The 13,334-nt window shown below is 54.9% G+C and overlaps 1 protein-coding gene across 1 annotated transcript in view; it reads right to left on the reverse strand.

Moving 5' to 3' along the window:
- Positions 1-13,334, reverse strand: part of CACNA1B (calcium voltage-gated channel subunit alpha1 B) — a 197,268-nt gene that overhangs the window by 41,477 nt on the left and 142,457 nt on the right. Inside the window, exons 31-33 of the mRNA XM_062206823.1 lie at positions 13,200-13,283; positions 321-437; positions 145-210 (exon numbers count right to left, since the gene is read on the reverse strand). Coding sequence (XP_062062807.1) covers positions 145-210; positions 321-437; positions 13,200-13,283 — 267 coding nt within the window. The remainder of the gene's footprint in view (positions 1-144; positions 211-320; positions 438-13,199; positions 13,284-13,334) is intronic.

Here is a 13,334-nt window from a genome sequence, read left to right on the forward strand (position 1 = left end):
AAATCCGTGCCCCTCTCCCGTGTTCTTGAAGGCCCTGTGCAGTGAGTGTTCCCCGAGTGTGAGCTGATGGCGGCCACCCAGCATCAGCACTAGGGGCCCGCAGGGGCCTCAGGCAAGGTCCAGTCCACGCCGCCGTGCACCCACCTGCATGCCGATGATGGCGTAGATGAAGAAGAGCATGGCGATGAGGAGACACACGTAGGGCAGCGCCTGCAGACACACAGCCGTCAGCCGCGCAGCACCCCCAGCCACCCTCCAGCTCCCTCGCCCCTCCCGGCCTCCCCTGCTGGAGCTGGGGACAGGCCCTGCCTCAGCCCCACCTTGAAGGACTGCACGAAGGTCCAGAGCAGGATGCGGATGGTGTAGCCCTGGCGCAGCAGCTTGATGAGCCGCGCGGCCCGGAACAGGCGCAGGAAGCTCAGGTTGATGAAGTTGTTCTGCGGGAAACAGGGTTGTCTCTGACCACCACAGGCACCCCTAGTGGTGCAGGCACATGGCCGCCTCCCCACACCCGCTCCCCAAGCCCAAGGCACTAGAGAAAAGGAGCTAAAAGGCGAGAACAGAAGTCACCACTTCACAGTCTAAGCAGCAGTCAGCCACCAGAAAACCCTCCCAGGTGAGGCCTGGCCCAACAACTGCTCCTCGTGCCCCCCACTCGGGATCCTGCCCTCTGCTCAGGAGGCACAGAGGTGGAGGCTCTGAGAAGCAGCTCCCTGCCACCCGGCAGAGCTGAGCCACCTCTCGCAGGACACAGCCCAGCAGTCCAAGTGCTCGGCCTGACCGTTCCTCCCATGCCCGCACTGGGCACTGTGCCTTTTTCAGTCCATGGAGCCCCTGCCTGCCTGGGACCCCCAGTTCCTCCAGGGCTGCTGCAGCTGTCTGCAGACAAGTTACCACCATGGAAGCCATGTCCGCAATCCACAGTCGGACAGGCCTCTCTGGAGAACCGCTCCCTTCTCCAAGGGGCTCAGAACTGAGCACAAAGATGAACCCACAAACTCCGGACTCCCAGCTGCCTGGGAGTGAGGCTTCTACTGGCCCCGGGGACCATGCATTGTCGGTACATCCCGTGCAGGGGAGCATGGCCCTGGGAGGTGTTTGTGGACCCAGGCAGCTTCTGCTCAGTCTACGTCTATGTAGGGACCAGGAACCCACACACAGCCAGAGGCTTCCTGCCACTTTGGGTATTCTAGATATGCAAGAAGCTCACAGGTGTGTAGTCAGGCTCAGTCATCAAAGAGAAAAGAGAACACAGATGCTGAATGAGACGGCAGCAGCAGGAGTGCGCATGCAAGTGCAGAGGTACTGGGAGACTGGGTGGAGAGGGGCTCTGCCCCCAGGGCTGCCCGTCCTGGTCCTGCTGTCCTGGCTGGATGCGGCATTCCAGGAAGGAACCTGGAGCTGCTTAACCTGCTTGTGTCCAGGGAAGAGACCCTCTGTGGGGACAAGCTGGCCAGGAACTGCGCAATGAATCCCGGGGATGCTCATGAGCCGGTGGAGCAGATCAGGGAAGGGGGCTCCAAAGTGCCTGGGCTGTCCACTGGGTCTGTGGGGGTAGCACGATGACCACACAGCACCCACTCAGCTCCGGCAGCTACACAGACAACTTCCTGAAGGTATAGAGGAAGGCAGACGGGGCAGGGGCCACAGGAAGGGGACAGGTGTTGTGCTGTGCAGAGCCTCAGGTCACCCAAACAAGCCTGCAGGACCAGGGCTCAGCCACATCCATCCATGGGGACTGAGGGGCTCCAGCAGGCCTCAGGAGAGGGTGGGGTGGGGACAGACGGGCAGCCCAAGAGAGCTGGGGGTCCACACGGTAACAACAGCCAACATCCAAGCACAGTGCAACAGGCTGGGCACCACTGTGCCAGCCACATGCAGGATGGCAGGAAAAGCAGGCATCACCTCTGGCCTCAGCCGCCTGGGAGGTGGACATGGCCCTCCCACCCCTACCCCGTAAGGTCCACGGTTTCTGTGACACAGGAAGCAGTAGCTCCCTTTCCAGGCCAGGCCCTTCCTCGTCCACGTAAGCTGAACAGGAATGGTCTAGAGCACCCCAAAGGGGCTCCATGCACCCCTTGGCTGACGTACCCTGAAGGAACGCTGGTCCTTAACCCAACAGACACACTAGGGGCAGCCAGGCCCACAGGGTGGGGGTAACCCAGGAAAGGCATCGGGAAGTGCACCAAGCACCACACAGCACTGCCCCCCAGAGGTGATGACATCTCCTACATCCAGGCTCACCCCAGCCTCTGGCCAGAGTCACAGAAAAGGGAGGGGTTTGGTGCTGAGCTCCTGCAGAGGATTTGATCCAGACTTGAGGACGCCCACTGGAGGATGAGGTCTGGCTGTGGTCAGCAGGCACCCCGCTGTGGGAACACCCATTGACTCCCTCCCTCCAGTGGAGACACCCACTGACCCCCTTCCTCCCAGTGGAGACACCCGCTGACCCCGTCTTCCCAGTGGGGACTCCTGCTGACCCACCTCCTGCCCTGGGGGGGGGGGTCTTCATGCACATACACATCACTGTGAGGAGGAGGGAAGGGGACGCGCAGGGGGCAAAGGCTCCCCTCTAATGGAGGGCTGAGCCCACAAAGGTGGCACCACCTGAGCATCGCTTCCTCAAAACCCAAGATTTTTTCTACTCCAGCTGTGAAACCTTGCTAACAAATATTCACTTTTTGTAACAAGAATCTCAGATACCTGCAGCTTTAGATGAATTTCCACAGCTGCCACCAGATGTCTCTGCTCTCACTCCAGATCCCTAAGGACCTGGGAGGAGCTCTTGGTTGGCACCTGCCCTCTGCACCAGCTTCCTGGCCAAAGGCACAACACAAGCTGTGCTGTCAGCTGGGAAAGGGTCCCTCCCTCCACTCAGGCCCTGCAGAACTCCTGAATCATGGTGACAAAAATCACTCCTGACCCCCAGGAAGGGTCTGTCTAGGAGGGGCAGAGGCTACAAGGGCTTTGCCGGGGCCACTCGGAGAAAGCTGAACCTTCTTATCTGTCACCACGATGGAGACACAGAAGAGGAGAGAAGACTGTAACAGAAGCCGTGGACGCCAGGGCTCTTAGGCACAAACCGTCCTGAGTGACATCTCAAGTCCAATTCCCAACAGGAAATCTCCCCAAGGCATCACCCACTGCCCACTCCAGAAACCCCCCCAGAATCAGTCAGCTCCTGGGAGGGCCCTCAGCACTGCTGCTGCCTCCCCAGGAGCTGGGGTGGGGCACAGGAGGCCAGAGGTGAGCCCAGCCACACGGAGCGCAGGGTGTAGAGGACAGCGGAGCAGGCAGAGCAGGGTGAGCAAGAACCACTTAAAGTCACGAGACCAACCCTTTCCTGTATGTGATGTTTTCATGGATGGACATTTGCGGGTTATTTACAGATTGGGGTGGTTTGAGCAGCGGCACGCAACATACAGACGGAGACATGGGTTTTCGCATTGTATGTTGGTTGGATGGCGTGAGTCAGCAGGTAGGTTAGGATACGTCAAGAACAAAAACAGGAAACAAAAGAGAAGATGAGTCATCAGAACTAGCAAAAACTCAAACTCTGAATACTTCACTAGAAAATCTCCAGATCTGTGTAAACTGCACATTTTTTCTTAAAATGCATCAAATCAAAACACAGTTTGAAATCTGGGTGATGCAGACAGGGTGGCATTCATTTGCATTCTTGTTTATAATGCAAATCCAAAGATGACTCACAGACACTTGTTTTTTATTTCCAGGCAAAGAAATCAATGTCAGTTTTATGCACGTTTGGAGCCCTCTCCCTCTGGTGCCCTGGCTAAGACTGTTGCTCTGTTTCGATTTTAAGTTGAAGATGGAAACTGACACTCATATTTTTGCCCAAGAAAAAAAAGGATGTCCACGAGGTAAACAATGAAGTGGCTCTGAATGAGAAGCAGACAGACAGACGACCACAGCAATCCGGGACGCCTCCTTTGTCTCCTCCAGGTGCACAGGGCCACGGCCTGGGCGCCAAGGGCAGTGGTGGCTACTAAGGAGCCGAGCTGTCGGACCAGCTGGTTTCTCAGAGCAGCAAGGCTTGACGGTGGAGGCCAGGGAGAGCCTGCTTGAAGCAGGGCCCGATCCAAGCACAAGCAACCCAGAGGGTGGACAACGCACTCAGCTGCTACACTGCAGGAGCTGGCTGCCTTACACCAGGGCCACGCTGCATGTCTGGGACATCAGCAAGGTGCCCCTGCCTGACCCCCACCTCTCCCCGAAGCCAGAACTCTGGACCCCCACCCGCTCCGGGAAGAAGGTGCAGGTGTATAGAAACTCCCACGACTGTCCCACGGCTGTGACCCGACCGGGTTTCCGAGGGGAGGCCCACAGGTGTGAGGAGCTCCATGAGCCAGCTCCTCTTGAAGCCACCCTGGGGCTGAAGCACAGCAGACACCGGGAGATGGCACTGCACCGTGAGGGGATGGCAGTTTTTGGCTTGTTTGCCTGGATTACTCAGATCATTAACTTTCAAAAACAATGAAACATACCACATGAACAAGAGAATATGTAAAAATATCCTAAAGAAAATAAAACAAATAGAAAGGAACACCAGGTGGGTGTTTGGACTACACTGGGGTGCCTGCATCCCGCTCCCTACTGCTGTACCCTGGGAGGTCAGGTCAAGTAGTCAGGTCCCAGCAACCTGTGTGGGAGACCCAGATGGAGTTCCCAGTCCCAGCTTCAGCCTGGCCCAGCCCTGACTGTTGTGGGCATTCGGGGAGTGAACCAGCAGGTGGGTGACTGACACACACATACTCTCTCTCTCTCAAACACAGATACACAGGACGCCACCACCACTTCTGCAGCCCTTCCTGACCGTGTCTCCATCCCTCTTCTCTGGATTTGAAGACTGCTCTTAATTTTTTAATGACTGCTTGTCTTTACAGTTTTACCATAAACTCACCAAGTGCGCTGTGCATCTGCCTGTTACTAAGCTCGGTATCGGGGTCACCCTGCGGCACTTTCTCTGCCTGTGTTCTGACAGCGGGCAGACACTGCTCCCCAGAAAGACCTGCATGTGGCGCTTCCTCCTGCTGAGGAGCACAGAGCAGTCTCAGCCACTGTGAACACCTGTGGGGACCACCTTCAGAGTCAGCTGGGTAAACGTGCTCTGGGACCCACCCCTGGGCTTCTGGATGCTCTACCCACCAGGTTCTGCCAAACTTCCCAAAACAGGTACACCAAGGGGGGCTCCACACCCTTGCCAATACTCAGCGTTGCTGGATTTTCCAATGCCTGACAAACGAGTGTATTATCAGTGGCATCTCAATGCCATTTCAGGGTGTATTTCTCTGATTACAAATAAAGTGGAACATCTTTCCTTATACTAATTGTCCATTTGCATATTCCACTTTGGAACTGGCATAGCCTGGCCACTCTCACCTCTATTTATTTATCTAGGTGCCAGAGGGTCCCAGCCCCTCACTGATCCCACGCAGTCTCATGGATCAGAAGCCATTTTTTGCCAATCCCAGTTCAACGTCGCTGACCTCACTCCACACCCGGACCCAGGGCCCAGCTGCGAGGGATGGCCAGACTTCCTTTGGGAAGGCTGACAGGAGACTCAAACCCACTGTATACAAACTGTACCTGGAGCCTCCCAGCAGACCCATTCTGCACTCTGCACACACTCCTCATCCCCACCCTTCCAAGTGCTCAGGATGGGAAGCCTGAGGCCTTCCTGGCTCCTCTTCCACACCTGTCCCTGGCTGGTCCACTGCTCTGCTCTCCAGCTGCACCCAGCCCCAGCAGCTTCTCACCCACTGCACTCACGGCAGCAGTGCTGCCGGCCTGTGTCCCTCCAGGCCTGACACTGTGTCCACCTCTACATCTGTCTCTGAGGGACTCAGCTCAGGCCAGGAGCACCAGAGACTTCGTGTTCTGCAGTCCCTTGCATGTTGTCACCTGACAGAGCACCCGGCCTGCTCGGTGCACCCAGAGCTCCCCCGCAGACACAGCCCCGGCCACTCACGGCGCAGACGTCCTGAATCACACACCTCCTGCCCTCTCTCACACCACCATTCCCCCCCAGATAAACGACTGGCACTGAATTAGTCATGACCACCCCAAACCGGAGTACGCTGCTTCCTCCCCTGCCCCTGTTCCACGTTCTCAAAAGAGAAGCCAGAGCTACATCTCAAAATCCACATCAGGGCCGGCGCCGTGGCTTAACAGGCTAATCCTCCGCCTTGCGGCGCCGGCACACCGGGTTCTAGTCCCGGTTGGGGAGCCGGATTCTATCCTGGCTGCCCCTCTTCCAGGCCAGCTCTCTGCTATGGCCCAGGAGTGCAGTGGAGGATGGCCCAAGTCCTTGGGCCCTGCACCTGCATGGGAGACCAGGAGAAGCACCTGGCTCCTGGCTTCGGATCAGCACAATGCGCCGGCCGCAGCGGTCATTGGAGGGTGACCCAACGGCAAAGGAAGACCTTTCTCTCTGTCTCTCTCTCACTATCCACTCTGCCTGTCAAAAAAAAAAAAAAAAAAAAAATCCACATCACTCCTCTACACAACCCACCACCCGCCCTACCTTACTGACTCTAGAGAGCACAGCCCTGCTCTGATGGAGCTGCTCCCCCGCACCCAGGCCATTCACCAGCCCCTCCCAGGCACAGGCCCAGGACAGGCACGATGGGGGAAACTGCAATTCCTCAGTTACAGCTGGGCTCTGTACGTCTGCACTAACACACCAGTCCCATCCTGAGGTCCTGAAGGTAACTTTTTAAATTTTAAGAGTTTGAAAGTTTTGTTTCTTACACTGAAGCCTTTCATCCACCTGAAGTCTATTTTTTGTGGACACCAATCAATTCCCACGTTGCTGTTCTGACCGCTAAGCTGCAGTCAGCAGTGTCCTAACCAAGTTCCCGCAAGTACAGCTCTGACCCCCCATTGCCCGTGTAGCTGTCCCTCAGCCAATGCCATTATCAGCACAGCTCTGCAGTGTCAGTGTGTGCACCTGCCACCCAGCCTCTTCCTCTTCTATATCTCTTGGCTGTTTGGGAATCTCTGCTCTTAGAATTTTTAGAAACAGTTGGGGCCGGTTTTGAGCTTTAGCGGGTGAAGCTGCCACCTGAGGTGCCGGCATCCTGTTTGAGTCCTGGCTGCTTTATTTCCCATCCAGCTCCATGCTAATGTGCCTGGGAAAGCAGTGGAAGACACCCTAAGTGCTTGGGCCCCTACGCACATGTGGGAGACCCGGAAGAACTTCCAGGCTCCTGGTTTCAGCCTGGCCCAGCCCTGGTCATTGGAGCCATTTGGAGTGAACCAGCAGATGGAAGATCTCTCTCTATGTATTTCAGTCTCTCTCTCTCTCTGTAACTCTGCCTTTAAAAAATAAAAAAAAAAAATTTTAGAAGTAGTTTGTGAAGTTCCACAACACAAAAACAAAAACTTTGATATTTACTGGGCCTGCATTGAATCTGCAGACCCTTTGGGGGAAATCAATAATTTTTATGAAACTGACTACCAATTTATTCACATGATTGTAACTCCTAGCCTTGTCTTCTTCAATGTCTTTCAATAAATTTTAATAGTTTTCTACATAAAGGTCTCGCACACTTACACCGTGAGGTTCTTTCTCAGGACTGTTGACTGTGACGCAAACTTGCTAACCAAGGCAGTCAGTGTTTGGTCACGCCGGGTTTCCTGGTGAGGCTCTCCCTGTTGGTGGGGATGCTGCTTGCCTGCTCTCACCTTCATGCACTTTGTTTTTTCCTGGCTTCTTCACTCAGTGCTCACTGACCACCTGCAAAGTGGCCGGCACTGCTCCAAGCTCTGGGCACAGAGCAGTGTGCAAAAGTGATGACCTCCGACCGGGGGAGAGGCAGGCTGAACTCACGGAGATCTCATGTTCTATGCTGAAAGCAGCACTGACAAGCATTTGTCCTTTCTGGTTTTAAAGGGAATTCTTTCTGAATTTCACCACTATACATGATGTCTTTTAAAATTAGGGAATGTTCATTCTTTTTCTATTCTCTGGAAGAATTTAATTTTGGAACCATATTTCTTTGTATTTTAGATAGAAACCTAGTACATAGACCCATTAGAATTTGCTGGTTTTTTTTTTTTTTTTTTTTTTGGTGTGGGAAAATTGTGTACCAACTCAACTTCTTTAGTATTTTAATAAGACCATTGAGGTTCTTATATTTTCACCTGTCAGATTTTATTTATATATTTTCAGCATTCTGTGCGCCTCAGTTTTCAAGTACATGGCACAAGCTCTCCACATCCACTTGATCTTTCTTTCCCTTGTGGTTAATCTGGCCGGGTTGTGTCCACTTTTAAGTCCTTAAAGAACCAAGTTTAGACTTCATTTTTTCCTGCTGTGCTTATGTTTCCTACTTCTGTAACTTCTGGTCCTATGTTTTCTTCTACTTTATTGAGCTTATCCTGCTGTTCTTTTTCTGACTTGTTAGGTGCTTAATGCCTTTTACTCTTTCAGGAAGCATTAAGACTGAACCTCCTGAAAACACAGTCATTCCTCAGTGCTCTGGGGCAGCTGGCTCCAGGACCCCGCGTGCACGCCAAGAGCAGGGGACACTCAAATCCCCTACAGAAAACGGTGTACCCTGAACAGAGCCCACACAGTGTTCCTGCACTCTGTGAGTCATCTCTGGATTACAGGGTAAATGTTATGCACATAGCTGCTACCCACATTGTGCAGGGAATAATGGCAAGAGGGAAAATCCTACAGGTTCAACATAGACACTATTTATCTTCAAATATTTTCTATATGCAGTGGCTGAGTCTGGGGATACAAACCATGTGGACCTTGGCCTGGATACGCACCCTGTCCTGCTGTGTCCCTGGAGCTTAAATATGCAGCACTGTCATTGTATTTCAGTTGGACGTATTTTCTAATTTACATTATTATTCCATCTTGGCCCATGACTTATCCAGAAGGTCCTGCCCTCAAAGGTGTTGACCCCACCCTCTGCTCTGAGCACTCCAGCTCACTACACCCACCCCCAACGAGCTTTCACTCCCCAGTTGGCCATAATGGCCAGGGCTGGGCCAGGCTGAAGCCAGGAGCCAGGAGTTTCTTCTGGGTCTCCTATGTGCGTGCAAGGGCCCAAGCACCTGGGCCATCTTCTACTGCTTTCCCAGGCTATTAGCTTGTAGCTGGATGGGATGTGGAGCAGCTGGGACACAAATCGGCAGCCACGTGGGATGCCTGTGCTGGAGGAGGCTTCACACTGGCCCTTGCCTCCGATGCAAGGATTCCCACAGACTGCCAGAACCTGTTTTGCAGGTGGAGGTGAACCTGCTGCATTCTTCCGTTCCTGATCCAGACAATTCTGAGGTGGGGTCCACACTACCCCCAGAGCTTCCCTGCAGGAATGAGCCAAAAGTTCACTCCATGGAACTGCTGATAGTGTCTCCCTTCCTCACCACCACATTTGCAAGAAGGCACACTCGAGCCACAGCCTGATCCTAATACAGCTGGCCCCAGTTGGAAGCACTCTCAGGATGGGGCCCGTGGGCACTGCTCGCTGGCCAGATTCTCCCTCTGTTGGTGTGAGTGAGGTGGCAGCAACTCCTGGGGTGCTACTACTGCTGATATCGGGGTGCTGTGGCACAACGGGTTAAGCTGCCACTTGCAATACCAGCACCCTGGCTGCTCCACTTCCGATCCACCTCCCTGGTAATGTGCTTGGGAAGGCAACAGAGGACAGCCTAAGTGCTTGAGTCCCTGTTGCCCGTGTGGGAGACCTGGAAGAAACTCTTGGCTTTGGCCTGGTCCAGCCCTGGCTGTTGCAGCCATTTGGAGAGACAAGCAAAACACAGCCTAGCTAGTTGGACAGAATCACCACAGTGCACAGCAGGTTTGAACTAGCAACCAAGCACACAGACCCACAAGACCCTGGTGACAGCGCACAGACCACGGCTCTCCTAGAGCAAAGCAGGGGACACAGAGGGCGGCCAACGGCCACTGCCTGATGTGTATGGGGTCAAAGTGGTCAGCACGGACGACCAGAAGGCTCATGCAACACTGCTGTGGACAACCACGCCCTTGCAAGCTTCCCAGTCACAGGCAATTTTCAGAGCCAAAGCCCACAGCTTACAGGAGAGAAGGGCCCTGAAGCATGGGACAAATAGATCCAACTCCTTTTCTAGAGAGAAGGCTGCTGGGAACTAGGTCCAAGCCAACATCAACATTGGGAGGCTGAAGTAGTGCTGGGCCCCACAGCAGAGCATGGACACAGAGAGGCCAGGCCACCTCCCAGGAGGCCCAGTGTGTCCACCAGCCCCGCCCATGTCCCAGATATGTCTTCAGGGGCAAGTACAGCTGGCAGAACCCTGGTTTCTTGGCAGGTGGACTATGGGCCACCACACAATAGCAAAGGCCAAGTGGGCTCCTGGACACCAATGCCCCAGCCAAAGTGCCCAATCACACAACTGCACCCTGTGTGCAGCAGAGAAGTCAGAGCGGTGCTCCACAGCTCACCCTCACTTGGCTCACCAGTGCTGCTCGTGCAGGAAACCAGGGTCACAATGGCTGGCGGACCAGGCCAAAGCAGGGTCAGGACTCGCTGCTGCATGAGACCTGACCTGCTCTGCCTCTGGACCTTGGGATACAGCTGCAGGCCAGGTGAACACATGTTCCCCAGGCCCATGGCTTACGCTCCCTTATGACAACTGTGGCCTGGCCCCTGACCCCTGACTGTCCCACGGTGCTGGTGACAGGTAGGACTGGGGCACAGGACCTGATGCGCCACGCGCACTCCAGGGCTGGAGTGATGCATCTTGTAAGGATTTGTGCACCTGCCACATTGGGGAAGGAGCTCTGAGGCAAATCTACGTGGTGCTGTCATCGGCCCTGGAGCTTGGGCCACAAGACCCTGCTGCTCCCATGAAACTAGAGGTGTGTGGTAGGTGAAGATACTGCACGGCCACCAGGCAGCAGGGGACAGGCAGAAAAGCAGCACCAGTGAGAGGGCCAATGCTTCGCTCCTGGCCCCCATGGGAGCTGCAGCCCATACCAGTGTCTAGGACCTCAGAGTGTCCCCTCGCAGTGGTGAGTGGCCATATTCCCAGGCAGCTCTGGGAACAAGGAGATGGGCCCCTAGCACCAAACCTAAGCCAGTATAGAGGGCAGGTACAGGATGGCCGGCCCAGCCCTCCCACTGCACATCTCGGCCTCCTCAGCTTGGCCCTGCTGCTGCCTGGTGGGGGGTTTGCTACACTAGAAGGAAGCACTCATGCCCAGCTATGGGTGGGTTGGCTGCAATGGCACAGGTCTCCCTAGGGCCCCTGCAGGACAATCTGAAAAACAGAGGTGAGGCATAGCTCTGGGCAGTGTCCCTGGGCAGCCCCTGCTCAAGTGGACAAACAGGCTGCTCAGGCTAAGCATGGCAGTATCCTAGGCAGGGCAAATGGGGTCTGGCGAGGAGGCACCCAGATGGGCCCTGGGCATGGGCCCCGTGTGCAGATCTACCTACTGCAGCCGATTCCCACCAGGGAGCACTGAAACCCGTGTTGGGATGAGCTGGCCAACAGACTGTCACCCAGATGGGTCCTCACCAGTCCCCTCATTTACAGAGTAGACTCCTGGATGGCGTGACTGTGATGGCCAAGAATCTCTCAGCAAGGCCAACACTAACCATGTGATTGACAGGCCGTGAGCAGAGGACAATCCTCGGCCTGTGTGTGTGACTGGGCCGCATGGGGTTGAAGTGACCCCCACAGAGGACAGGGGTTTGCTCGAGCAGGATGCAGCCACAGCTCAAGTGTGGGTCTGCCTGATACAGCGCCTTGGTCGGCAATGGTGTCTGAGGGCTCGAATCAGAGACTACCCAACATGGGACTCCATGTGACATTAACTCAGGATGTCCACAGGGCCCACCAGTGTACACCATACCACACTGCCCAGAGGTGCCAGCCCTGACCACTGACAGGGGCAGGGGGAAGTCTGGGTGGGAACTCAGGGGTTCACTGGAACCTTTTTGGACACTTCCAGGTCCCGTCTGGACCGTGATCAGAGGGTTACAGCACCCAGGGTCAGACAAGGGAATGGCAGGCAGCAGCCTGGGCTACTGTGAGGGCCTGGTCACCTCATCAGGCCAGCAACCAGAGTGGCACAGGCTGGCCACAGGTCAGAAAGGTGATGGAGCAACAACATGGACGTTAGCCCCCCAGGACCCACACATCAGTGGAAACTCCGGCTTGTCTCCCAGAGACTGTGACCAGAACCACCCTGAAGAAGGAGCAGGATGTACACAGTGTGAGGAGTGGGCAAAGCTCAGCAGGGTCAGGCAAAAGCCCTGGGCCTCCCAATTGGTCCTATTACGATGGTGCACAATGGTCCTGGAGTCCCAACTGCTGGGGCTACCAAAGCCTACTCCACCTGCATGCAGGGAGCCAGTGGTTCAGGATCAACACAGCAGGTGCACCCTTCACCTCAGCAGGCACACAGGTAATAGTGCAGCTCCCTGTCCCCATCGAGAGGGCTCCAAGAAGTGACCAGTCCTTGTCTCCAGAGGCCCCCAGGAGATGACCTACATCCATGTCCGGGACTGGGCCCCTTCCTGTCCCCAGCCTGCTTCCCATGCCCCCTGCCAGCTTTTCCTGGGAACAGCTTTCACAGGAATCCTCACTTCAGTGCGATTCCTAGAGAATCCAACTTAAAACCAACAGTGAGATTTTCTGCCACTTATTTCCCAGTCAGTGTGTTAAACCTAAAGAACGCTGCTTTGTGATTCTGATTCTTTGGAATTTGCGGAGACGAGTTCATGTCCCCAGCGCCAGTCAATTTTTGGGAGTGATCCATGTATGTGAGCTAAGAATGGGCATCTCCAGAGGCAGTACATCCACCTGCATCAACAGACCTGGCATGCGAAACCTAATTCCTCACTTATTTTGGTTTATATATTCTGATACCGAGTTGTTAGAGGCACAAAGGTAAAGAATTCCTGTCTCCCCAGTCAGCCGTACAGCTCTGGGTGGTCCCAGACCACCAGCCTGGAAGGCCTTTGGGAACCATTCTCTCACCCAAAGAAGAACACCTGCCAAGAGCACAACCAGCCCCCAAGCTCCAGCTCTGGAGAGTGGCTCCATCTCTCCAGGGTCTCCTGGGGAACCAAGGACCACAGCAGCATAGGCAGGGCCTGGGGATGCACTGAGGGGAGCACCTTCTGGAAGGAAACCACTCTGGGGCCCTGGAGGGAACAGGAAATGCTACTCACCGCAATCTCTGTTACCAAAATATCAGTAATACTTCCCAACACTGTGACAAAGTCAAAGACGTTCCAGGCATCTCTGAAATAGTTCTAAGGAAAAAGAAAAGGTGGTTAGTACAGGCAGTGTTGGTACAGTTGGTA

The sequence above is a fragment of the Lepus europaeus genome, chromosome 12, assembly GCF_033115175.1.
Source record: "Lepus europaeus isolate LE1 chromosome 12, mLepTim1.pri, whole genome shotgun sequence".
Classification (NCBI taxonomy): Eukaryota; Metazoa; Chordata; class Mammalia; order Lagomorpha; family Leporidae; genus Lepus; species Lepus europaeus.